Source organism: Puntigrus tetrazona, chromosome 16 (assembly GCF_018831695.1).
Source record: "Puntigrus tetrazona isolate hp1 chromosome 16, ASM1883169v1, whole genome shotgun sequence".
Classification (NCBI taxonomy): domain Eukaryota; kingdom Metazoa; phylum Chordata; class Actinopteri; order Cypriniformes; family Cyprinidae; genus Puntigrus; species Puntigrus tetrazona.
In genome coordinates, this window is record NC_056714.1 from 25007697 (window position 1) to 25033470 (window position 25774).

At 35.6% G+C, this 25774-nt stretch overlaps 2 protein-coding genes across 5 annotated transcripts; one reads left to right on the top strand and one right to left on the bottom strand.

The window, feature by feature from the left end:
* Positions 1–49: 49 nt before the first annotated feature.
* Positions 50–11753, top strand: sh3d21 (SH3 domain containing 21). 3 transcript variants are annotated; one of them, XM_043260435.1, is made up of 17 exons: positions 50–272; positions 1198–1355; positions 1439–1496; positions 2561–2673; positions 3010–3100; positions 3738–3799; positions 3886–3931; positions 4281–4375; positions 5434–5532; positions 5963–6014; positions 8071–8154; positions 8361–8484; positions 9104–9296; positions 9585–9644; positions 10347–10522; positions 10601–10664; positions 11311–11753. In XM_043260435.1, the coding sequence occupies exons 1-17, from the start codon at positions 269–271 to the stop codon at positions 11341–11343; spliced, it is 1512 nt and encodes a 503-aa protein (XP_043116370.1). In that variant the 5' UTR covers positions 50–268; the 3' UTR covers positions 11344–11753. The 3 variants fall into 3 exon arrangements, with proteins under 3 accessions (XP_043116370.1, XP_043116372.1, XP_043116371.1); XM_043260436.1 differs by having other exon boundaries at positions 52–272; positions 8071–8133; XM_043260437.1 differs by lacking the exon at positions 9585–9644.
* Positions 11754–13019: 1266 nt separating this feature from the next.
* On the bottom strand, positions 13020–25645 carry eva1ba (eva-1 homolog Ba (C. elegans)). 2 transcript variants are annotated; one of them, XM_043260009.1, is made up of 4 exons: positions 25384–25645; positions 16524–16612; positions 14247–14339; positions 13020–14164 (listed from the first exon to the last, which is right to left on the bottom strand). In XM_043260009.1, the coding sequence occupies exons 3-4, from the start codon at positions 14311–14313 to the stop codon at positions 13731–13733; spliced, it is 501 nt and encodes a 166-aa protein (XP_043115944.1). In that variant the 5' UTR covers positions 14314–14339; positions 16524–16612; positions 25384–25645; the 3' UTR covers positions 13020–13730. The 2 variants fall into 2 exon arrangements, with proteins under 2 accessions (XP_043115944.1, XP_043115945.1); XM_043260010.1 differs by lacking the exon at positions 16524–16612.
* Positions 25646–25774: the final 129 nt, after the last annotated feature.

Genomic DNA, 25774 nt, shown 5'->3' on the forward strand with positions numbered 1-25774 from the left:
CCAGAAGGCTCATACCAACACAAACCTGTCTCACCTGTTACACACTTTCTCTCTCTCCTTCTCAGGGTATAACGTGTCTTGACTAGCTGAGAATTTTTTTTTTCAACAACACTAATATGTAACTAGAAAGAAGGAGGTCCAACAAAGCTTTTCCTGTCTGTGGATTGTGTAATACCACTAAATCAAGCAGGGATTCCATGACACTTTGAGAACTGAACAGAATCTTCATTGTCAGACTTGGTGCTCTAAACACGGCTTTCAAGGGGCCATGGGTGAGTAAACTTTGTTCCAAAAGGCTGTTATAATTTGCGAGCTGCGATGTTTTGTGGTACTTGGGTAATTTATACATATATTTATTTATTTGTATTGCAATTCCAACATCTATAGCTAGTTTCATGAAAAAAACATAGTATTTTTGAAGAAACATAAATGCAAAATGACTAAATGTAAATGTAAATGTAAATATATGGTGGTTTTGTATATATATGGTGTTCATATGAATTGTAGTATAATGAGTGCAACATAATTTAAATAAGTGAACAATAAACAACAAAGTAAGTGACAGATAGGTTGCTTTTGTATCATATTTTTGACTATCCATAGCTGAATGTATTCTTTTATTCACAGATTTTTGTGGTGTAATGTATCTGGTAAAGAAACTTGAGCTGACAGTTTATGACAGCGACGTCATTATAATGCTGCTTTTTCTAGCTTACCCGATCATAAATGACTTGTAATTGAGTCTTAAGATTTAGACTAATAAAAGACACTAGAGTTTCTTTCCGGAAATCAGATAAAATGCCACTCTGAATCATGCAAACTGCTCTTTGTACTGCTATGGATTCTTGAGTTCAAATCTCTGAGGTTCAACTCACATACCTGTAAGCCTGTTGAAACACATCGCTCATGGCTGTCCAGCTCCAGTATTGCACTTGTGAGACACATAAATCCTACGACTTCAGTCACTTTGGCATGTTTTTTCTTGTCTTTCTCATAATTAGATGCATTTGTCTGTAGGGTAAGTATTTCATAAAAGATAAGGCTGATTAAGAAAGTGGAGCAGAGTGACATCATAGCTGGCCCAAATATAATCTGCATTTGTGTTAATGAAACATCTGCATGTTATATTAGATACTTCTAAGTAACTGAAACCATAATTTACCGCCAATGGCTTTACCTCTCTTCTGTACATTTTAGAGGTGCTTGTGCTTCTGGACTTTGAGGGGACGAGTCAAGATGAGTTAACGGTGCATGTTGGAGATGTGGTGAAGAACGTCTCGAAGAGCAAAGAGGAAGGATGGCTGGAAGGAGACCTGAGAGGAAAGAGAGGCATGTTCCCTAGCAACTTTGTCAAGGTCTGCACCTGTTAGAGCAATCTTTCCATAGCTCCATAGTAGCCACAACAGTCTTTTTCAAAATCGCTATTCTCTCCTCACAGGAAGTGCCCATTTACCTAATAGGGGACAGCAACAGAGAGCCAAGAAGCATGAGGAAAAGTAAGTTTACATCTTAAGTTAAATAATAGACAAGATAAAAATCGTACAGTGAACGTATCTTTCTTGCTCTGTTTATTTCACTGAATCACTTTTCAAAAGTCAGTTTTGAATTGCGTAGCTATTCCCAGGCCGACTACAGTATGAACGAATGAGATTTGTGCGCTGGCTGTGCAGATATATGACTGACTGAACAGAATGAATGAGCACAGCCCATTCATAAATCGATTCGGTTGTGAGTCTGAATACACCAATTCGGAGTAGAAATCACAGTTACAGCTGCTGCGTGCATAGTGGTGGCAGAAAAACACTGGTAAAAAGTGGAGTGAATGAACTGCTATGAATGAACTGCTATGACCACTCTACTGTTAAAGCATAAATTTGATTTAAACAATAATATTCACATATGAAGTTGATAGCAAGCTGTGGCTTTAAACAAGTCAGGGGTCAGTGAAAAAAATGTATAAATGGCTGATAACCATAGGCTAATTACATAATTCAAATGACATGCTATTGAAATTATATATATTTTTCCCTGTAGTTTGATAAGTCATGCAAATATTGACATTTTTCGAGTTAAATGAATCGATTGAGCCGATGATTCATTAATCGCAGACTCGCTTAAAACTAAAAAAGACACTTAAGGAAAAGCGAGTCTGAACGAATCTTTTTAACGAATCTGTTCACTTTAATGAATCGAAGTTCGAAGTATATGTTGTTGTTCAAATGTTCAGATTTTGTGGTAGATAAATATGTTTGTTTTGTCAGGCACAGACTCTTAAACTTTTGCACTAGAAGTAAGCGTCTGAAGCTGGCCAAAGCATCCCGACTCAGTAAACTAAAATAAGTAGGCTAATGAAAGGTTTGTGCCTCCACATCCGGTCTCAAATTATACCCACCAAAATCCATAGGCTGTATCCGCCATAAAATAGAGCTTGCCATAAAAGCGAAGTACTTGTAAAAGTGAAAGCTGGAAGTGCTTTCGCAGTCTAGTTCAGTTCAGTTTGTTCTCACACGTTAACGTGTTGACATGTTACATATGTTTTCCACTTACTTCATCGCTCCAGCGAAGAAACCGAAGGTACAGACGAGGAAATGCGAGGTGGCTTTTCCCTACTCCGCCGCGCACGAGGACGAACTGGAGCTGGTTGTCGGGGAGACCGTCGAGATCCTCAGAGAGGTGACAAGTTCTTCTAGAAACTTCATTTTGTATAGCAGCTACTTGTGCCTTCTGTGAACAGAAGTAGTAATCTTTCATCATACTTGTTAACGTTAAAGGAATAGTTAATCCCCAAAGTAAATTAATAGATAATTATAATAATGCTAATAACCAATTTACTTACCCTTAACGTTAAGTCTTTTCAAATCTATAATCTCTAAGACAAAATGTATACCCGTTATACACAGAATATCAGATAAAAGCACCCATTATGAGTGAATGTATCTGGGAAATGTTTATGTGTGCTAATGAAATTTTATATGAACATTCTGCAATATTTTCTGTTTGGTCTGGCAGATTGAAGATGGTTGGTGGATGGGAAAGAAAAACAACCAAATAGGAGCCTTTCCATCCAATTTTGTCAAGGAAATTTTTGTTCCTTCAAAGGGTGAGGTTATACACTAAGTCTGTATCTTTTGCGTTGCATTCATAATCTTATTGGATTTTCTTCACAGTGGGTACAGTGCTCTCCATTATTGTTGTGATAAAGACCTTTTTAACTTGAGCATCCTATGTTTGCTGTATTTTTGTAGTCTCATCAAGTCTTTTGTGGACAAATCCACACACGTTTCCTAAGAAATGTTTCTGTCAGACATTCCTGATTGTTTTGCTTGAATTTTGGTTAGTTGCCTGATTATGCTCATTGTTTTTTCTTGTTTCTCTGCTTCGCAGTCGCTTCTTTACTTGTACAGACAAAACTCTGTTCTTTATGTTAACAAATGCTAACAACAGAGTCCAAATTTTATCAGTAACCTAGAACAAAAACTAAATGCTGACAATTTAATCGGTTGAGTGATCACAAACATCTGTGAAGCCATTGTTTCTAAACTATGTATAAAAACTATGTATAAAAAGTGCTCTCTTCTCCCAGGTGAAACCAAACTGTAATAAAACTTCATTTATTAAATAAAGTAAATATATAAAGGATAAAGTAAATAAAGAATAAAATAAAACGTAATAATAAAAATTTGTCTTGCTCCAAACTATTTGTTACTGCCTCAATAAACCCTCTTAATGTTTTGCAGATGCCAAGTCAACTGAAGTCAAATCTAGGCCTAAACTCTCTGAAGCTGTCTTCAATAAAGAGGTGAGATTTATATTATATTATATTATTTTATATTACATTATAATTTATATATTGTAATATTGTTTACCTGACATTTTTTCATACAGGGAAAAGTACAACAGAGAGCCAGTTTAAGGAAAAAAACATCAAGTGGTAAGAAGTCTTAAAACATGCCAAACTGTACATATGACGTTGGTTTAAATGCTGTTTAGCTGGTTCTTGAGGTTGTACACTTTAACTTAAAGAGGGTCGAACGCTATTCTCATGTTAAACAGTGACAGAGAACACACAGTCCTAAGACAATGTGCATGCAGTTTTCAATGAATGAAAAGATCTATTCTTAAAGGACTTCCCTAAGGCCTTCATATCAGAAGAGCAGCAACATGTGCTCTGAGATTCACCTACCAAACCTATCCATTAAGGAAAAGCCTTGCTAATAAGTTAATTGCAATATCAGTACATTACGTATTTGTCACTAAATACGTATTTGATTTCTCCACAGTCAAGGAATGCTGTCAGGTCATGTTTGACTACACGGCTGTTGCCGAAGACGAGTTAAACCTGAAGAAGGGAGACGTCATAGCAATCATCAACAAGGTGTGTCATTTGTGACCAACTGACTGCTTTCTATTTATATATCACACAGCACATTTTCTAAAGAAAAACAAAGTTAACTCAGCAGATTAGTATGTAAAGTATAATGTACAGTAAGCTGGTCATTGCATTAAATAATAAACAATGATCAGGTGATTCGAATGCCAACACAAAACAATCTTGAGTCATTCTAAAGAGGTGTGTTTTGTGAATATAACAGCATGACTTTGCATTATTTTTGTATTACATGTTTACTTAAAAGACTGCTTAAAGCAATAGTTCACCCAAAATTAAATATTTTGTCATCATTTTCTCACCCTCATGTCATTTCAAACCTATATGTTTTTTTTAAACAACACAAAATACTTTCAAGAATTTAGAAGAACCACACAGTGTTCACTGATTTCAATAGAACCATCGACTATTTGGACTATTTGGATTACCAGTATTCTTCAAAATATTTTTTTATATTTTTAATATGTTTTATGTTCAATATAAAAAACTTGGAAGAACATGACAATGGAATAAAATGATGATATGACGTTGAGATTATGCTAGAATTTTACTGTTCTGTTATTCTTTATTCTACCAAAAGACCATTCAAAGTCTTTTATGCTCTTATTGCTATATCGCAAATTTTCCAAATTTTCTCATTATAGTCAAAAACATGTGAAAAACATGGAAAGTGTGATAAATGTTTGATGAACAGAAAGTTTGAAACGATAGCATTTATTTGAAAATGAAATATTTGTAGCATTATACATATCTTTACTGTCAATTTAATGCATTGTTGTTTTTTTTTCAGATTTTTTTGAAGGATAGTTTTTATGAAATAAAAAGGGCACTAACCCTAACCCTAACCCTAACCCTAACCCTAACCTAACCTAACCTAACCTAACCTAACCTAACCTAACCTAACCTAACCCTAACCCTAACCCTAAGTGATCTCAAATGAGCAGTCATATTTCATTAGTTTGTTCATACCCCATACACATGTTTGTGTGTTTTCCTGGGCAGTGATTCAGCCTTGTATTTTTAATCTCTTTTTCTTTTCCCAAAAGTCCACTGAGGACGATGGCTGGTGGGAGGGGGAACTGAACGGACGCAGGGGCTTTTTTCCTGATAACTTCGTCATGGTGATCCCAGCGGATGCTTTTCATGTGAGAGTTTCTCCTTCCCACATTCTCATGATTGGCCCATTTCTGCTCTGTTGGAGAATGGGAGTCTCCCTTTTGTCAACACTGCTCTGGGCTGTTAGTAATGCGGTGGCTCAGAAAAACGATTTTAGGCCAAGGACATTCACCCTAGTAAACCTTAACTTGTTTTAAGATGGAGGTTAAAAATCTGTTTTTAATACCTTTTGATCCTGTCTGTGACGACACAAGAAGGCTAACTGTGGTCTATAAATGACTGTATTTTCTTCCTGTTACTTTGGGATTATTAAAAGATATTGACTCAGATGTTTCCATTAGAAGAGAGGAACACTAAAAACAGTGACTGGATTCCTCCTACGCGGAAAGAGTGTGAGCTTTATCTTGCTCAGAAGGTTCTAATTTATATTTTGTTGACAATTTCTCGTTTCTGACGCAGCCTGGAAATGCAAGCCAGCCACCGGTGAGAAGTGGCTCTCAGAAAAACGCAGGTAAGACATCAGCACCTGTCATAGCGGCAGGGCTGGTTCAACGAGTCTCGTTCAGTTTCGTCAAATAATGTTGAACATAGCTGGAAATGTTGCTAGAAATAGCATTTAAAAGATTTTAGGGAAGGTGTGAGGCTGGTTTGATGAGATAAAAAACACGTACGTGTCAATGTGTGTCTTTAAAGTACTTGTTACTATGAATTCAAAACTAAAGTTTGTAGGTTTCAACCTTGCATGGCATGACCCATATTACTTAAAAACTGCTTTTGTGCTAAATTACTGCTTTCTGCTTTGTGAAAATGGTATATTAATCCATCTTTATTTTAGTATAAAATTTTTAGCAAGATAAACACTTGCATAATTATGCTAACCTTGAAAAATGCACTGCATTGTGTTTTATAAGAACTTGGTTGTCCTCTTCAAATAAGTTTATAGTTCAAAAGATACAAATACATGGCAGTTAATAAACACAATAGCAGTTTAACTGGAATTCAACATATAATGACTCTTGAGTTATGATTTTAATGAAGGAAAAGTCAGACACAAACAGTCGACCCACACTTCCCTTATTTAAAATCAGACACATATATGTAATGTCAGCATTATTATTTTTACATAATGAAAAAATTAACACAAATGAATAGCTTAGTTTTTTTTTTTTAGAATATTACCATTTTATAAACATAACTTTATACAGAGCTCAACAGCCCTTATTATTAAATTATATTTTTTCAATCAGCCTGACTTTTCTGAGGAATTAACAACTTTGCGGCGTGTTCGTTTAATGATAGCTTATGTTTGGTAGTTCGCAATAATTCTGGTGGAAACTATTACTTCTGCACCTGTTATTGACAACTGTCATTTCTAGGACAGGAAGCAGGCTGTTTTCTCATCATGTTTCTCTTTGCACTCAAGCGTGAGACTCGTATTTTCTGATAATATTTAGTTTGCTGCAGAATCTAATCTGTAGCAGTATTAAAGTGCTGTTAAAAAGCCTGGAAATGTGGTGCAAGAATCTCTGTTTATTACTTGATTTTTAAATTTGACTTCAAGCACTACACACTCATTACCACAAACGGCTCTGAGAAACACTGATGCAGCTGTGTGGGGCTATGACAGGAAGTCGTAGGCCATGAAGAGATGTCATGTGAGCAGACTCTAGAGAAAGACAAGGGCAAAGTGCTGCACCCCTGTGCTCTATATATATAAACGCCTTCTTATGAATATAGGATTGTATTGTGGGAATACTGAAAAAACAGGGTATGTATAGCCTCTTATTCTGCAGTATTTTCAGCACTTGGATTTAAATGTTAACTACATGCCAGATGTGTTTGATGTTGTTGTCATTTGTTGCTTGAGTGCATTCAATTAGAAGTCCAGGAAAGTCTTTTTTTATAGTTTTTTAAAGATTTAGTTTCAAAAGATCTAGTCCCAATGTTAGATGAAACGTGTTCTGTATGAAAGAGGATGTTTACTCAAAATAATTACATGTGATATTTATAGCTTTGCTAAAATTTTGATTTTATCTTCGATTGTGACTTTAATGTCTCGTTTGCCTCCACAAGAGTAATTCTGAATGAGCACAGAGATCTGTTCTTTTTTGGTTTTGCAAGACAGTGCAAAATGCCATTTGAGTTTATTAGGGAACCCATGAGATTGTTTTTTTTTTGTGTAGACACGGGAAACAGCAGCAGGCCAGCTCTTTTGCTCATTTGTCAGGGAAAGTTGCCTGTTCCCATGCCACGGAGACCTTCAGCGCGTAACCCGTGTAGTTGTGAGAGTGCTTTAAAGTGATGTTTATTTTATGTTGTTATTTAAAAATGTTCCAAATTGGCAGCAAAAATAGCTTCAAGGGTGCAGGCTGGCCTCCTCTGGTGTTCCTTGTACAAGAGAAAACGGTGAAAAAAAAACCCATCTCACTTTTACCAATTTTAAGTTACATTTTAAAAGAGTTATTAGCAGAACCTATGGAGAAACCCCCCCCCAAATGGATAGAGCCACCACTGTCAGAGCTAACAGCGTAATAGTGACTGCAAAATGTTATCTTCTTATATCTTAGGGAACCAGATGCCAGCAATGGACCAGAACAGCTCTGACACAAACACAAAGACAGAGACTAAAAGTAATCATTCTGACCACAACTGTAAATATCTTGTGTTATGCTTAAGTATAACATCCTGTCTTGATAATTGAATTTATATAGTAAATACACACCTAAATGTGTTATTAAATGTTTCTTCAAATTGCACATGTACAACATTTATTACTTCAGCAAATATGTCGTTGAAAAGATTTGCCTATTATTGTAATATTTATTTCTTGTCTTTGCACTCTATCCTCTTTGCTCAGGTGACAAACCGGACTCTAAAGACTTTCGAAGTGATCCGCCTGGTAAAATTAAGTTGCCTGGTCTGCACAAACCACCCGTTCCACCACCACCAGTGAAGGAGAAGCCCATAAAACTAGTACCAAAGTAAGTGATATCTAAGCAAATCATCTTCAAGCACATTACTGGCAAGTAATGCCAAAAATAGGAAAGTGAAACACTTTTTTTGTATTGTTTCACCAGATAAATGAAATCATGAAATCCCTTTCATCTGTTAGATTTGTTATGCAGCTAAAGGAATTGAATTCCCCATCATTATATGATCATTTAGCACTATGTGTTATTTTAAAGGGCCTGTGAACGCTCAGTCTTGTAGAGAGCAATGGAAATTTTATGAGTTGCTGAGGGACTAAACAAACCAAACTGCCTGTTTCCTGTTTTTCTGAGTGAGACTGTGTCTTCAGGCAGAGCGTACATGACAGTAATGCATGCGCAAACTAAGTCATTGCAATCAATTAACAGTTAACCTTACATTTTCCACAACAAATCAAAACGGTGCATTGTTTAAAAAAAGTTCACAGCACTCTAAATCACATTAGACACCACGTTACAGATGATGATGTTTATTTTAATTTCAGGGCAGAGAACGATGCTATTAAACTACGTTCAAAATCCGTGGCTCCTGCTTACTCTGCATTTGTGTGTTCATGCATTTTTAAAGTATTGTGTGTGTGTAATGTGCATAATGCATATTTTCCACTCTTAGAAATGAAGAGCCACAGCCTGTCTTTCCTAAACAACAGCCCCCAGCTTCACCAGTACAGAAAGAGGTTAAAGAGAAAGCCCCTGATCAGTTTGATAGTGTAGATGTGTCCTCAGAGAAACTGAGCCATCCCACAGCCAACAGAGCCAAACCTCCACAGAGAAGACCACCAACAGCCCTCACCTCCGCTGCACAAGTGAGCCTAAAACACTAAATACACGCGTCAGGATTTGAGTCGATTGCTTGATTTGAAGTTGATTCGGTTTAAGAGATGAATTGCAAAAAAATGAGTCAAGTATTTATGCTTAATCACCCGAGGTGCGCCAATCAAGCCAAATCATGCCAAGGGTGGTGCGTGAAGAATTATGATTAAAAATTAAGAATTTATAAATAAATTAAAATAATTGGTCACGATTATATATAACAAGTTCATACATTTTAATGTCTTGACGAATAATGTAATTGATATCTGTTTTTTATAAAGGTTCCAGCTGAAATTGAAACTTCAGAAGAGAAAGATGGATTACCTCAAAATATTCCAGAGGTTTGGATAACTCTTTATAATAACTTTCATTTATATTATTATTACATCGTATAATGCTTCAGAGAACAGCTCATGTGCCTTCAAATACTTAAAAGGTGATTCATACACAGTATTATATATATTGAGGTTTGAAAGTACATGAACTATTGGTCTGTTAAGCATTATATCATGTTTTAATGACCTTTTAATGAAAGTTGTTTTAAACTGTTACCAAAGATTGGAAGTGTATTGATATTACATTAAAGAATTCTTATTTGTCTATAAAACATCTCCTTTCGTTTCTGGTATATACTATCAAAAGTTTGAAGTTGGTAAGATTTTTGATGTTTTTAAAAGAAGTCTCTTATGCTCACCAAGCTTGCATTTAATTGATGAAAAATAGCGAGAAGTACTACTAAAAGTTGTGCTCAAGACTAATTTCTTAATATCAATGTTGAAATCACAAGTACTGCTTAATATCTTTGTAGAAACCATGATACATTTATTTCAGGATTTGATGAATAGAAAGCTCAAATAAAAAGTATTTTAGTTTTTGCAACAATATGGTAGTCTCAGCTGACACTTTTTTTAAAAATCAATTTAATGCAACCTTATTAACAACAGAATACAAGTAAAGCGTTTGTTAACATTTTGTCATCTTGTCCAGGGAGTTGTATCCCTCTTCATCCCTCGTTTGCTCAGCTGCTGGTATTTTTCTTACAGGGCACAGAACCTCAGTCATCACCTTCCACCAAGACAGACCAGGTAGCCAAAACCACATCTCCACCCAAGACCGAGAGCAAGGCTGTGGCTCAGGACGAGAACGCTTCCCTTGCCTCGGTACTGGCAGAACTCAAAGATCTCCGCATGGCCCTGAATCTCCTCAAAACTCAGCACGAGTGAGTATGAACCCCTAACTACCTGAATGGTCATATCACACTTTTCTCTTATTGCAATAGCTCTCTTTTAATGACCAGGAGAGACATAAAGGAGCTGAAAGATGAACTGAAGGATGAGACAGAAAAACGAACAAGATTACAGGTAAGTGGCGAGGTTTGAGTCTATTGTGTGGATTAATAGGTTAAGAAGTCTCACTTTATTATATATGGAAAGATATGCATCTAAAACAAAGTAGAGTTCACTCAAATACTATGTTAGTACTGTTAATTCACAAATATTTGCGACTTCCCTTTCTCAAAAGACTCAAAGTAGTGTAATAGAATTAGATGCAAACTTTATTTTAGAGCAACAAACAGAGGAAAATGCAAAAAAGAAAACAATATAGTCGATTGCAGCTTTTTGTTACGTCACAGTTTCTCATTCAGTAAAAATAAACGGTTAAATCCTGTTTTCCAAATTATATCTAGTTGCTTGTGGCACATAAAAAATTTGATAAGTACCATCTTCATCCTCAAGAGAGCAGCAATGTGTTAACAGTGCGACTTCTTTGAACTCCAAACATCTGAATCGCATAACAGCTGTGATAAAGGATAAAAATAGCCAAATATTTGGCAGTGTTAAACTTAAAAATGACTTTTCACAATACAATTTCTTCATTGAGCTATTGACTGATTTATCTCAGAATAATGTCAGCAAGCACTGTAAAATTTCAATATAGTCTCACTTTAATGCGAATCTTACCTTAACGCCAAGTACTACTTATTAAATAACATTGTAATATTTATAGGATGAGGTGGAGGCTCTGAGGAAAAGACAGTAGGAGTATTTCACTACCCCAGTGATTCTTCTCTGGGACATGGACGGCATGGAGGCTACAGAATGACAATGTCGGGGGAATGGAAATCCCGCACATGTGACTGATCGATTGATGAAATCCTGGTTGAGTGGTCCAGAAGCCAGAGCTTAATTCAGAAAGCAGAACTACAAAAGACTAATGGCTTTCTCATACACTGCTTATCAGCTCATTAGGTTTTGGGAGTCCAAGGCACTCCTTTCTTAAGACATATGTGTAAATATCAGATATCCAATATCTCATGTTTTTTTAATGAAATTCAGGGATAATGTAAGGTCATATTTTAAGGTATTAACCCACGTTCTATTAATATATTTCTGTTTTGTGGTTGTATTCTGTAACAAATCAATAAATTGTTCCACTTGTTTTTGCTTTGAGCCTGATTTGGCATCTTTTTTTAATGCCCAAACGTATTTTCTATGTTAGGATAATTAAACAAGATGGCTTTATTTCTGTGAGTGAAATATATCGATGAGGTACAGATACAGAAATAGTATCACCTTTACGAACGTAGCGTCTTTAAAATATGAATTTTCTTTTCGTAAGCCCCCATAACCTGATTTAAAAGAATCTTACGAAATGACACAAAACACAATTCGATTGGTTCCAGGTCATTCGTGATGAATTGTAACACAAAAGTTCTTTGCTTTGTCAAAAAATGTAATCTGAAAGCCCATTTTCTTTGTGAAGATGTGATGTGAGACTGGTACGGATTTAGTTTCTCTTTAGACTGAAAACAGCATCTGGAAAGCATGTGGAACACATTAGCTCCTCGTAGTCTGACTAATCATTGGGAATGGACAGTATTTAATGACATACAGACTAATTCCAAATAATAGAAATATGTTTGTAAGGTTTGTAGCTTGAATTACAGTGATGACAGCAACATCAGTCAAAACTAATTCTCAACTTTTTTTGGGCACATATTAGCTGTCCTATGAGCAGTTGTCAAGCTCGGTATCACGAGTTTATGAGTTAGTTAAAGTTAGTTACAGCGAGCATCATTCTGTCCCATGTAAACTCTTTCTATTAATACTCCTTGGCCTAACTGTTTGGGTTTCAGCATTTTTAACGTGAAGCTCAATAATATCAAACACACACATACTATCTGCCATTATGTTTTCATATCATTCAACATTCCATGACCAGAAGGAGTTTTTTGACTAGAAATAAAACCATGCAATAACATCAATTTAGTGATTGAATGCACAACATTCAATCCTTGTTGGTACCTTATCAGTTATTAGCCGATATTAGACATTTTTAAAACGTATCAATAATTGGCAATATTGGATTTTTCATTTGGTATGCTTATTTACGAATATGTTACATTTTACCATAATCCAACTCTTAATTAATCTTAAAATAACTCAATAACTTGCAAATGTCAAAGTAAGTTTCGTATCATACATTTTAATGTTGTGATGCCGGTTTCACATTGTAGCATTAAAAACAATTAAATGTAGCTTTTTAAAATTTGTTTAAAAACATATTAGTATTAATCATGAAAATAATTATTGCTTCTGCATCAAATTTTAATTTCTAATCTGTTCGTTTGTGTTCAAAAGTTTGGGATTAGCAAGATTTTTCATGTTTTTTTCTTTTCTTTTTTTTAAGTATGTTTTGCTGCATTTATTTGATCAAAATATAGAGAAAACGGTAATATCAGGAAATATTATTACAATTTAAAACAACAGTTTTCTATTTTATTATACTTTGACATATAATTTATTCCTGCGATATAAAGCTGATTTTTTTATCAGCTGTTACTCAAGATCTCATTATCAATATGCCGATTTATTATCTATATTATAAACAGTAGTTATGCTTATTCTTTATTTATTTAACTGGAATTTGTGATACTTTTTTAGAGTAAAAAGAACAGCATATTCAAAATGGAAATCCTTTCTAACGTCTTTCGTATGTTTTTTAGCAATTTTGACACATCCTTGCTGAATAAAAGTATTAGTTTCTTTAAATTCTTAATAATAATAATAATAATACCAAACTTTTGAACAGCAGCGTATATTGCCTTTGTAGCTTTATAGTCTATGAATTATTGCATGATTTGACACAAAGAACTTTAAAAAACAAATACAAAAATATCAAGAAAAAAATCTATACACAAATGGCATGGTGCAAAAGTGCATTCGCTTTCCGGGAGCTTCTAATGATCAAATGAGACGTCAAAGTCTAAGACTGTGCTTTAAAATGACTTTTCAATAAGCACCATAACTTAGGTCCAAGTGTTGCATACAGAACAGCTGTACCCGTGGTCTGTAGGATTACATTAACATCAGTATGAAAAAATACTGTCCATGAACAGTCTTTCTGCAGTGAAAGGTCAAGGAGTGTTAGTAGTAGTGCACTCTTCCAATAGTGCCCGTGCCTGTTCCCAGGATGTCCGGCTGTCCGTTTCTCCAGATTTCCCTGATGATCCTCTCCCTTTCCTCCAATCGCTGTGCCCGCTCCAGCTCCTCGGCTGAGGTGAACACGTTCCTGCCCAGTGTCCCGTCCGGCGTGACGAGATGGTTGCACACTGGGATCTCCGTGGTGCTGTGCCGGATGGTGGAGTCCAGGCCTCCTGCATCTTCTTCCTCTTCATCTTCGCTCTCCTCGTCTTCTTCCTCCTCCTCACTATAGTCTTTCAGCTGTTTTTTCTCTGGCGTGGGGGGCGCTGTAGTGGTCCGAGGCTTGCAGGAAATCCGGATGACCAGGAGGCAGAGAGTGAGCACCAGGCCGAAACAGACGCCGATGACAAAGTAAAGGCCGAAACTCTCTGGATTGGCTGGATAGACAGGGAAACGAGTCTGGTTTAGGCACTGGGTCATACGAGTCTGCTGCATGTTAAACATGGAAAAAGCACTGACCTTTAATGTGAGCATAAGCAGCAATAGTGTTGCTTAAGAAATCCATCTCCTTCCTTTTTACATTCATCCTGGCTTTGTCCTATGTTTTCTGACCTACGAGATAAAATTAAATACTGTTGATGCTTGCTTTCAGAGCATGCTTTGTTGTGCTTTTAGGGCAAGTTGTTTTTAGGACATAGTTGTTTTTCAGTATTTGATTTATTTTTTATAATTGATTAATTTATTTTGCTGTATGAAGCTAGAAAATCACAAAATAATAGGCAATTAACAATATATAAAATTTTGTTATAGACTTTTTTATAGATCATTACAATTCTATCTTTAAGGCAAAAGTTTGTACAGCTAGGTGAAATTAGCTGTACATTTTTTATTATAAAATAACAGTTTTCGAATAAAAAATACATTCAAAATTAAAAATGTTCAATTAAATCTGTTGATTTTTCATTTAAAAAAATTTAAGTGAAATTTGCTGTAAATATTTATATTATAATTTTATTATAATTATAATTATACATTATTCAAATAAAGATTATTAAATGCAAGAATTCCAGGCCAAAAAAAGAAAAATCAAATGTCATGGTTTTTAATAGATTCTTTCAGTTTTTGTTTATTTAAATATTTATTTTTATGTATTTCAAAAACATTTTTTTTGTAGGCAACATTTTTAGTGGTGATATTAGCTGTAAATATTTATATTATAAAAGTCTAAAAAGAAAAATTATATAAAACAGTACAAATTAATCCAACCAACCAAATAAACAAATAAATAAATACATAAACAAATGCAACAGTAAAAATAAAAACTAGGACAAAGGCTTCTGTGTTTCAAATTTAAAAGTAACTTAATATTCAAACTGAGCATTTTACATATCACAGAGCTTTTCTTCTTAAATTCCCTGGCACTGTGAAGCCCAGGATAGACACACTATATATAACCATTCAGAGAAAACATCCTGAAGTCTAAAACCCATCCCTGCAAGCTCCTGTAGTGAGGTCGAAAGGTCAGTATTGCTGAGAGCTAGTGGGGCCCATCTCCCTTACAAATCTCCACCTAATGGTGTGTAGCCAGTGTTCAGATTCTTTTGTATCTGCATAAAGGACATGATACAATACTCTTCCCTAATGACGTCCATTCAAACACAAATCCTTTCCTTTCTTTTTTGTTTGCGTCCGTAGTGTATTTCCTTTCTGACTCTCTTCCCTCCTAACTGTGAACTCCCAAGGAAGATTCATATTTCCAGCGACCAACAAATACAGCCACACCCTTGCATACGGTATGAGGGCAAGAGATTCAGGAGGTTATGTTTATAACCCCAAACAAATATTACAGTATGACAGTTCTGCGCCTGGTTCTCATCTCAATCCACAATGTCCTGCAGGCGCCACAGAAATCGAGGAGAACTGGGTTCATGTACGTCGTCTGGATCTTACCGCACTTCCTGTCCCCCCCCTACTCTTTTTTATCCCATCCACTACAGTCACACAAAACTTCCTGCTGACTTTGGCTTTTCTCGCTCACTATTGTTCTCCGTATGTGACATCATTGTCGTTGCATGCTGTTTAAGTATGCAAACTCAGTGAATCAGAGTGCCCCTATTATGTGTTAAGAAAGTTCATATTTTGGTTTTGGGAGTCCCAAACAACAGGTTGACATGCATGCAAGGTTAATAAACACTTTTGTTTTTGTACAATACGCATTTCTTTTTACCTTAGTGGCTCAATGACTCCCAAACGATTCATTCAATGATTCATCTTTCTGAACTCCTCCGTTGATTGGCCGATTTAAGTTTTCAGCATTTGTGAGCTATTAACGCTCCAAAGGCGGCACATAGTAGCACATTTTCAGACCAAAGCGAAAAACACTAACAAGTGGGCGGGCAATATGCTAATGTTTCATTTTGACGTCAACATGAAACTGATTCATTTTAAAAGCAACTCGTTTCAATGATTCACAGTTTTTAGCCAATAACTTAATATATAGTGCACTGTAAAAACTTAGCAGGATGTGTTCATTCACATGAGCTGTGTTACACGCTGCATGAAAGGTAGTTGTCAAGAATCCATTTTAAATGGTCATAAATGACTACATAATTACATGTTATCACCTACAGTATTTATAAAAATGTAATAGTTTAGCCAAAAATAGACCTATATTACTTTCTTTATTGGAACGCAAAATATGCTAGTTTGAATGCTAATGCTAATATTTTACATACATATTTTACACTGAAAAAATACAGTAAACAACAACACGAGTAGCCTAAAAATAAGACCTACCATATAAAGTAATCAGTTCCTCCTCATTGTGCACTGTTTCAAGCTTCTCACTTTGGTTATGGTGTCCTCAAAATATCTTGGGTCTTTGTCTATACAATAACAAAAGAAAATACACACACACACACACACACACACACAGAGACGCACACCCTTGTCAGACCACATCACATCTGAAATCACAGAGGCATCTGCAGTGCAAACAAACGTAAGGCGCCAGATTGCGCTGTGCACACAGGAAGTCAGCCTGAGATCCAGCAGCCTAAAACAGATTCACATTTCATCTACGAAAATGCAATAAATCAAATCCCAGATAGGAAACCACTAAATGATGAATGAGCCATTCTCAAACTTAGCAGGAGTGAACTGAATTAGAAAAATAAATCACAGCGTGATCCGGCTGAACAGAAGCATCATGAATAAATATTTCAATATTAACCTCTGTGTTCGTTTCTGTCAGCTTTCTTCATATGTTACACAGTGCTAGCCTAAATTATTCAGTTTGTGCCAGTTCTAAAGTTATGCTTCCAGACATTTGGCCCGAGCTCTGAAATATTTCATAGGCAGATGGTGTGAAAAAAATTGCAGAAGCAGGAGGTTTCTTTTAGAGTTGGTTTAGTAAAGCCCCGTTGCTTTGCAGTGCTGATTTGGATCTAGCTGACTCTCGGAAACTCAACCACAGCCAGTGATCATTACAAATTTTGACCCGCATGGCAAAACCAGGAGCGACCCAGAAGAGAGACAGTGTGAACATATTTCACTTGGAATCTGGATCATAATGCATGTTCCTGTTGGGTTCCTGTCTGAACTACTGCATTGGCTGACACAGATGCACTAATAAAAGTGATAGTTTAGTTCTACAGAACACCAGAAAACATGGGATATTAACTTAAAGTAAAGTAAATGTTCAGCCTTGCTAGCTCTGTTTAACCCTAAGTGGAGCCCTAATGGGAGCCGGAGACATGTTTAACTTATCTAAACACCTATTAACCTGCCGTGTTGTTTTGTTTGTGTTTTGTTTTTCCCTTGAGGAGGAAATTATTCGCAGGCCTCCCGTCCTTGTGAGATCCTGTCACTCCAACATCAGCGGTTTTCTTTCTCTGACCTCACGTTCTGCTCCAAAACAGATGTTGCATTTAAACTTGACAAAGCAAAGGGCAAAATACCCATGTATGTTCTGACGTCTGGGACATTAATAAGGCTTGGAGAACATAATTTATTGGTCTGAACTAACTATAGACACGTGGTCAAAGTTAAAATGTGCGGTTAGGAGCTCTTTCTACCTGATCTAGCCCTAAAAATATCTCTTGATGGTGCAGCCCCATGTGGTCAGGTCTTATTAAATAATATTTGCTAACTTGGAAAAAACCTTTTTTTTTATTTTATAGTAATGTATCTATTTATATAAAGTACACCACCATTCAAAAGTGAAACATTATTACAATTTGAAATAACTAACTAATTGAGTAATTAATTCCAAGCTGAAAATTAGCAGTTATTATTTGTCAATATTTAACACCATGTTTTTAACAACATTTTTTCAACGTAATAAAAAATATTTTGGTTAAAAGATACCAAGAAACACAATATAGTAGACTGAATATAGTTTACTTATAGGGCTCTCAAATGATAAACTGTATATTTATTATGTATGTATAAAGACACACACATACAGCATATATTTAAAAAAAATTGCATGTATTTACATGTAAAATATAAATAATGTCATATGAAAATATAATATTTATATACGTAACATAAATTTCATAAATATATACATGCATGTGTTTGTATTTACATATACACAATATTTACAAATATACACAATACACACATATATTTTGCGTAAACAAAAACATTTATTTTGGAAACAATTGTTTGATAGAACTACTCTGCGTCGTATTAATTCTCATTCATGTAAAATTGAATACTGTCCATTGTTTAGGTTGAAACTTGCTGTGTATTTTGGAAAAGCACACAAATCCTCCATATATAATTTACAGAGAGGAAAGAAATGCTCTGGAATTACAGCATTAATATGGCTTAGAAACCTATTTTTTTTTTGCACTTCACTTAACAGTTGATTTAATAAAGTAAAGTCAAACGAATGCCAAAGCAAACACTGCCTATATCACAAAGCCTGGGAAAGCGCCAGAAATACTCATTCTAAATTAAAAGTTGTTTGTTTAAAGGCAGAGGAAGTCCAGAGGCTGTCATATCTGCTGATAATTCTTGTCTTTTCTACAACAAGAAGACCACAATAGCATTTCCTTCCCCTGGAAAAATCGAGACCTAGGCCGAATACCTAAACAGCACCCCCTGATTTGTTTTTCTGTTTTTCTCATAAAGTTGTCTGTCCAAATAAAGAGTGCAAGTGGATGATTTGTGGCGGACAAAGTAACAGGCCGAAGACCTCTGCAGTGCTTCCTTTTTTCTGCTAATTGTTAAACAGAAGCTTCGGTCTTGACCACCGAGGGACGCATTGGTCAAAAACAACCTAACAGAACGACTCCCTCATTGTAAAGCACTCAAAAATATCACAAAGCATGAACGGAATTTACTCCACGACTTTAAAGGCTATAATTCAATTCACCAATATCGAAAGAAAAACATAACCAGAGCGGCCAGCGCAGCCTCCTCGTTCATATGACACACCACCAGCCAAAACAAGCAAATGGATATTTTTGATACTAGAAATGTTCTTTGAGCCACTGGAATTTCCTGGCACAGTGGTCAAACCACTTGTGGTCTTCTTGGCACAAGGCTCAGCGACTGATACAGAACTTTAAATCTAAATATAATTGGGTTTCTTTGTCTAACTAAACTATTCTCAAACCGTGGACAGTCTTGAGGAGGTAATCTCAACATGCAAACTACTCTCAGTGACTATTTTATTCCGTCAGCCTAAGTAGAAAAGTGACTAGTGTGTGATTTCTTAAAATGTCCTTTTCCTGAGAGCACATTTGAAACATGGCTTTTAGCGTTATTTTTGCGTTTGGCGGAAAGCTACAATCCTAACGTCCTCATAATCTTTTAGTTTTTCCATAAACAACCTTCCAAAAGCGTTGTAAAAGTGCTGACTATGCAGTCTCTCAGCCAATACCAAGCCCCTCGGGTCTCATTTTCTCCCATCAGGCAGATTTACCTGAACACCAACCACGTCCAGAATTGTCTTAACAAATCAAAGTTAGAAGCTCGAAGGACCTTCCAAAACCTCAGAGGTGACGGTAACCTGTCCAACTAGTGAACTTGGAAGCATTTCTACCAGCTGTGCTGCCTGTAAAACTGCTCAGGAGGGTTGCCTGGTAAAAGCATTCACTGTGTGAATTATCTTGAGCTCCTTTACAGGCCTGGACCTCACCGTGACATTTCCAAAACAGAGCAGAGTGTCTTTCTTTCTTGTTTCTCTCGACAGAGAATCTAGCAGATTAAGCCGTGTAACTTATTTGGACTGTGCTTCCTGCCAGTAGTTCTTTCTGAGGGGGATATTTCATTTGAGCCAAGTCAGACATGTGGTTGCCATCAGATTCTTGACCTCCACACCAAATGTGGAGTTGACCCTAAAGACGCATGCCAGCCGAGAAAGACGATACTAAACGAACACCACACTAGCTCTTTTCTTCAATTTCTTCAAATGCACAAATCTCTGCATAAAACTCACTCTTTTTCCCCCATTAAGGAATGTTATTTTTCCAAAACGTTTTCTAAATTATGCACACTTACTGAAGATGAAGACTTCAGCCAAATATTATACAACTACTGCTCAAATGTTTGGGAGTCAGTAAGATTCCTCTAAAATTTTAAGTAGCAACAACTACTGCTTCAACATTGATAATAATAAAAAACTATTCTTGAGCACCAAACCAGCATATTGAATGACAATGTTAGGGGTAACTCATTACAAGTTATGTAATCAGATTACTTTTTTAAGTAACTAGTACAATAATGCATTAACTTTTAATGAGTTAACTTTTTAAAGCAACTAATAAAATAACACTTTAATTTTTAATGTAGAAGAAAATATCTGAGTTGTTCAAATGAGTAACACCGGTTTTCCATGTCTTGACTGACAATGTTGTGTTGCCAAGTTGAGAGAAAACGGGAACAAGTTCAGAGGAGTTGAGTGCATGCATCGTGAACATGATGCTTACTGTAAGTATATACATTATATATGAACTTGTTTTTACTCATCTCACCTGCACAAAAACAGATTCTGTATTTCTCAAAATGAATAAAAACACTAAAAAGCAAACCCAGAATATACAAACAAGCCGGAAATAATTAAATATGTTAAAATATCTCTTATTTATTTCACCCCAATTTATTAACCAGTGTCTTTTTTACCTTTAATGATGCGATTTAATCATGCTAAGCAACAATGAATAATTTTTGTGATTGCTACATAGTGTTGAACTTTCTTCTTCTGTGTGATATTCTTCATGCAATTTAGCTGCACCATCTACTGTACAGATGTGATTTTACACAGCCCTGTCACGATTTAAAAGGAACTCAAAAGTGAAGTAACACATTTCTTTCTATAAAAAGTAACTAAGTAACATAATTATTAACTTTTTTAACATAATATTATAATGCCTTACTTTTAAAAGTAACTCCCCCCCCCAACACTGTTAAATGATTTCTGAAGGATCATGTGAAAAGACTGGTGTGTTGGATGCTGAAAATTCAGATTTGTCATCACAGGAAAAAGTTACATTTTGAAATATATTAAAAATGTTATTTTAAACTGTCAAAATATTTCAGAATATTATATATAATATTGTTTTACTACATTTTGTATCAAACCCTGAACCCCAAATACATCCTAATATAAGTATGCATGTGTATATATATATATATATATATATATATATATATATATATATATATATATATATATATATATATATATATATATATATATATATATATGTGTGTGTGTATATATATGTGTATATATATTAGGATGTATTTGGGTTCTCACTTCACAGGATCTTATATATTTTATCTTATCCCATATACTACTATAAATAAATTAAATAAACAATTAAATGAATTAAGAGTGGGCAGACATTCTCTGAAATCACATGTCCAGCTGCTCAAAAAATGTTTGCAAGTTTGTGAAGTTCTCTTTTGAAAAAAATTTAGGTCTTTTAAACAAATGGACTGAAAAGTGAAGTAATAGTGAAGGTTAAGTGGGCTAATGAAGTCAGCTTAATGCTAATATTTACACAAGATGCCATTTTATGTCAGTGGCATTAAAACACTGACCAACTGTGTACTTCAAAGTACGTCTCTATAATCAACATACATGCATACATCCAGTGCAAAGTCTCAGAATAAGAATTGTGCCCCAGTTTACTGCAATACTCCAATAATGCTGCTAAAAGTTAAAAGCCTTTCTTCTTATGTTGGGTGTTTGAAACCATTCAGCGATCCTAATATAAGTATTTGCCAGCCTGGGGTGTCTGTGGGGGTTGTGTGGCTGAAGGCTGTGCTCTTGGGTGTTAATGTGGACCAGATGTGTGTCTCAATGGAGCCAGAGAGCCTCAATAGTTTTCTATGCAAATGCAGAGTAGAAAAACACTTCTTTTAATAATGCTTGTTTCATGTACCCTGATCTTTGGCTCCAATCCACCTCCAGGGTCAACAGGGCCAAACCACTCTATATGGGAATGTGGGAATGCATGAGAAGGCAACACAGTCTCTACCCCAAAATAAAAGCAATTAAGACTTGCTTTAGTTTTAAAACCCTAAGGAGACCCATTATGAAAATGAGAGCGAGAGTTATTTGGATTTAATTAATCACGTGCATCTGCAGTCTTGTTCCTGCTTGTTTGGGTTCGGTGTGAAAAGCACAGAGAAGATGTGGGTGATGGGACGACTAACCCTCAGGTGATCCCAGCTCTAAAGCTCCACAAATAGCACAATGATCTCATCTGCAGATCGATCTGAGCCTGGAGGCTTTTGCAGATCCCAAGAAACATGTTGGATCCATTACGCAGACCCTCTGATTACTGTACGACACAAAACATGTGGTCTATCTTTCCCATGGATGGGTGGGCATTGTTAACCCCATACTGGCCACAGAGCTCTATTAAAGCATTAACATAGCACAGATACTATGTGAGAGCAAACAGATCAAAGATTGGAGTATCCGATCACCAATCAGGATTCAGATTTTTTAAAATTTGTTTTCTTATTGAGTTCTATTGGTAATATTTTAGAATAGGTAACACTTAGGTTTACAACTTTTCCCTCAATAAATTCTTAATTTGGCGCTTAGGATAGTAAGGTAGTTAAGTTTAGGTATTGGGTAGGATTAAGGATGTAGAAGAAGGTATTATGTGCTTAATTAGAACTAATAAATGGCTAATATTCTAGTAATATGTATGTTAATAAGGCACTAATAGGTGTAACCATAAAATAAAGTCTCTCTCTCTCTCTCTCTTTTTACAGATGTTTTCTGTAAAGCACTATTGTTTTGGGGGGGAATGTCACATGCCAAAAGCTGAATTTATCCAGTAAAATAGTATCATTGAACAATATTTAAAATAACATGCCTTCCTTTGAAAAGCTGAACTTTCAGCAGTCATTACTCCAGTCTTTAGTGACCCACCTTCCCTCTGAAATCATTCTACAAGCTTATATATATGATTTATACCTACAAAAGAACAAAAAAAAGAGCAGCATACAAAGAATGAATAACGTTTAATTTAAACACACCCATGTTCAATCTAATTCCAAGGGATTGACTCGTTCCCTTTAACTTTATTACTGCTCCATCAAACAAGATTGACACTCAATGCATTTGTGAATCAGGCCAATGGCATTAGCGCATACCATTCAGATGAGATTTCGTGCTATATTATCTGAGGGTTGCTGTACTGTTGGATTTAGGGATTTATTCTCTCAATCAAAATCCACAAGCTCATAAAAACAGAGATGGGGAGAGAAAGAATGTTGGGGAGGCGTTTAAAAGCACAGACTGACATAGTCATTAAACTTTTCAAACCTTCAGAGCAAAAGGAGTGTCAGTGTAAATATTACCCTGAATCAAACAAACTAAGATAAGGGTCGAAGCCCTTCCCTGTCTTCAGTCATTTGAGAGTTGCTATGTCTGAGACAGCCAATAAGAGTTAAACATATATATCAAAATATAGTAATTTTTTAGAACCCAGAAGGCAAATTCAGAGAGTGAAAGCACATATCAGTGTCATCCTTGTGTCCAAATGTCACTGACATCAAATCACAACACATATAATGGTGCCATATTTAATTTTAGAGTAGAAGGGAATATTATAAATGAAGCTAACAATAAAAGTTATTCATTTTGGTCTCAGACAGGACTATTGTATTATTTTTTAGAGCTGCCCATTGCACAAAACCTAATAAGATTTGCAATGCAATATGTTTAGAATATTAACAATATCAAAAGGTCATAGGATGATTACTTAGTGAGCACTATATTTCATGAGTATGTGGATTGCTATAGTCGTTTCATCCCAAAAATGTGGATGCAGCAGGATTTACAAATGCATTTAGATTAGAGACTGACCTCTGACCTTCCCTAAATCGACAGACTATATTATCTACCAGCACTAAAGAAGATAAGGTGGCTCACTGATCAACATTAGAGAGCGCCTGCAGAAGAAAGCAGATGCTCAGAGCAGGGTTGAACGGATTTGAACACAAGTCAGCCATCTCTAAACAAAAAGCAGCTGCGAGTTTTGCACATCTCTCCATCGGGATATAAATCAAAACTAACACTGCATGCCAAAACAAACAAAGACTTTAACAATCAGCTGCTCAAAGGTGCGAGGCTTTGAATAGATTTTAATGTCAAAGGTTTATTTTTAATAACTAAAAAGGTGTGGCATGCAAACACAGGGGCTTTTAACTACTCACTTGGCTCTTGCACAGGAAACCCCTTTTAGTTGACGAAACACATCAGCCATGCATGAAGCCCTCACTTCTGCTGCCTGGTCATGTTATACATTATTATTGACCTTCATGCAGATAAGCACACTTTGAGCCCGGCTGTTTATTTTTATAGGTATAAAACATTAACTAATTTACAGCTGCAGTTGTGGCCCTAACACAACTCAGTTATATCAGTGATGCTTCTGTCCAGAACTTGGATCAAACTCTCATAGAGGAAACCATTTATGCACACACATGCAGTGCAAAATAATTTCCATCTGCACCGATGATATCTCTAATTGGTGGATACATAAATCATAATCTTAGAGGACATGATTCATGAGCATATGAGTCAACAAATACATAAAGATGTGACATGTGCCAGAGCTCTATATTTACAGCACTCAGCATCAGTATAAATAAATAAATGATAACACTTTATAACAAGTTAACAATTAATGATTGTATTTTTTATTAAATAATTTTAACAAAGATGCAGAAATACTGCAATAAATGTATTGTTCGTGTTAGTTAATACATTAAATAATGTTAACAAATGCCACCTTATTGTAAAGCGTTACCAACAAAATAAATGTATTCTGTATAAATCAAAATACATATAAACAAAATATTGCAACATAAAAAATATATAATTCTCCAAAAAAGCAAAATTGCTCAAGTTATTGGGATATAATATTCTTAAATTATTTTTTTATGGTTTTACACAAGTGATACTTAGGAGATAATACAAAAATAAATTTAATTCAAGACGTTTTTTCAGAAAAAGATCTTGTTTTTAAGAATGTTTATGTAGTATCTTTACGGAAATGCATAAAAGAAATGCAGTACAGAACAATTTCTTATATATTATCAACAGTGCAACAGGTTTACTAAAGTTATATCAAGTAATAGGTATCACTAAATATGGCATGCTGAAACTTACGTCATAGAAGTCTCAAAGCTGTTCTCTTACAGCATCACACACTTCTTGGGAAGTTTAGTCCAGAACTGACGGCATCAAACGTTGCAGCCCAAACTGAGAAGAGTCCCGTCCAATGACTGCTCAGCTGCGTATTCAACTCAGCTTGAGTTTGTATTACAAGCAGCCGCGTGTTCACTCCCTTTCAGCCCTTCGCTACAAGCAGCAGAAAAAGCTGTCACAGAGTCCTCACACGCAGAAGGGAGAAAGACATGGAAAGAGAGTGAGAGAGCTAGAGGGAGGAAAAGGGAAAAAAGTGGTACAGCCTTAAATGGGCAGGGTTTGGGAAAGAAAAAAAAAGGAGGGAGAGGGGTCTTTCCCCTGTTGTTAGGGAAACAGCCATGAAAAGCCAACT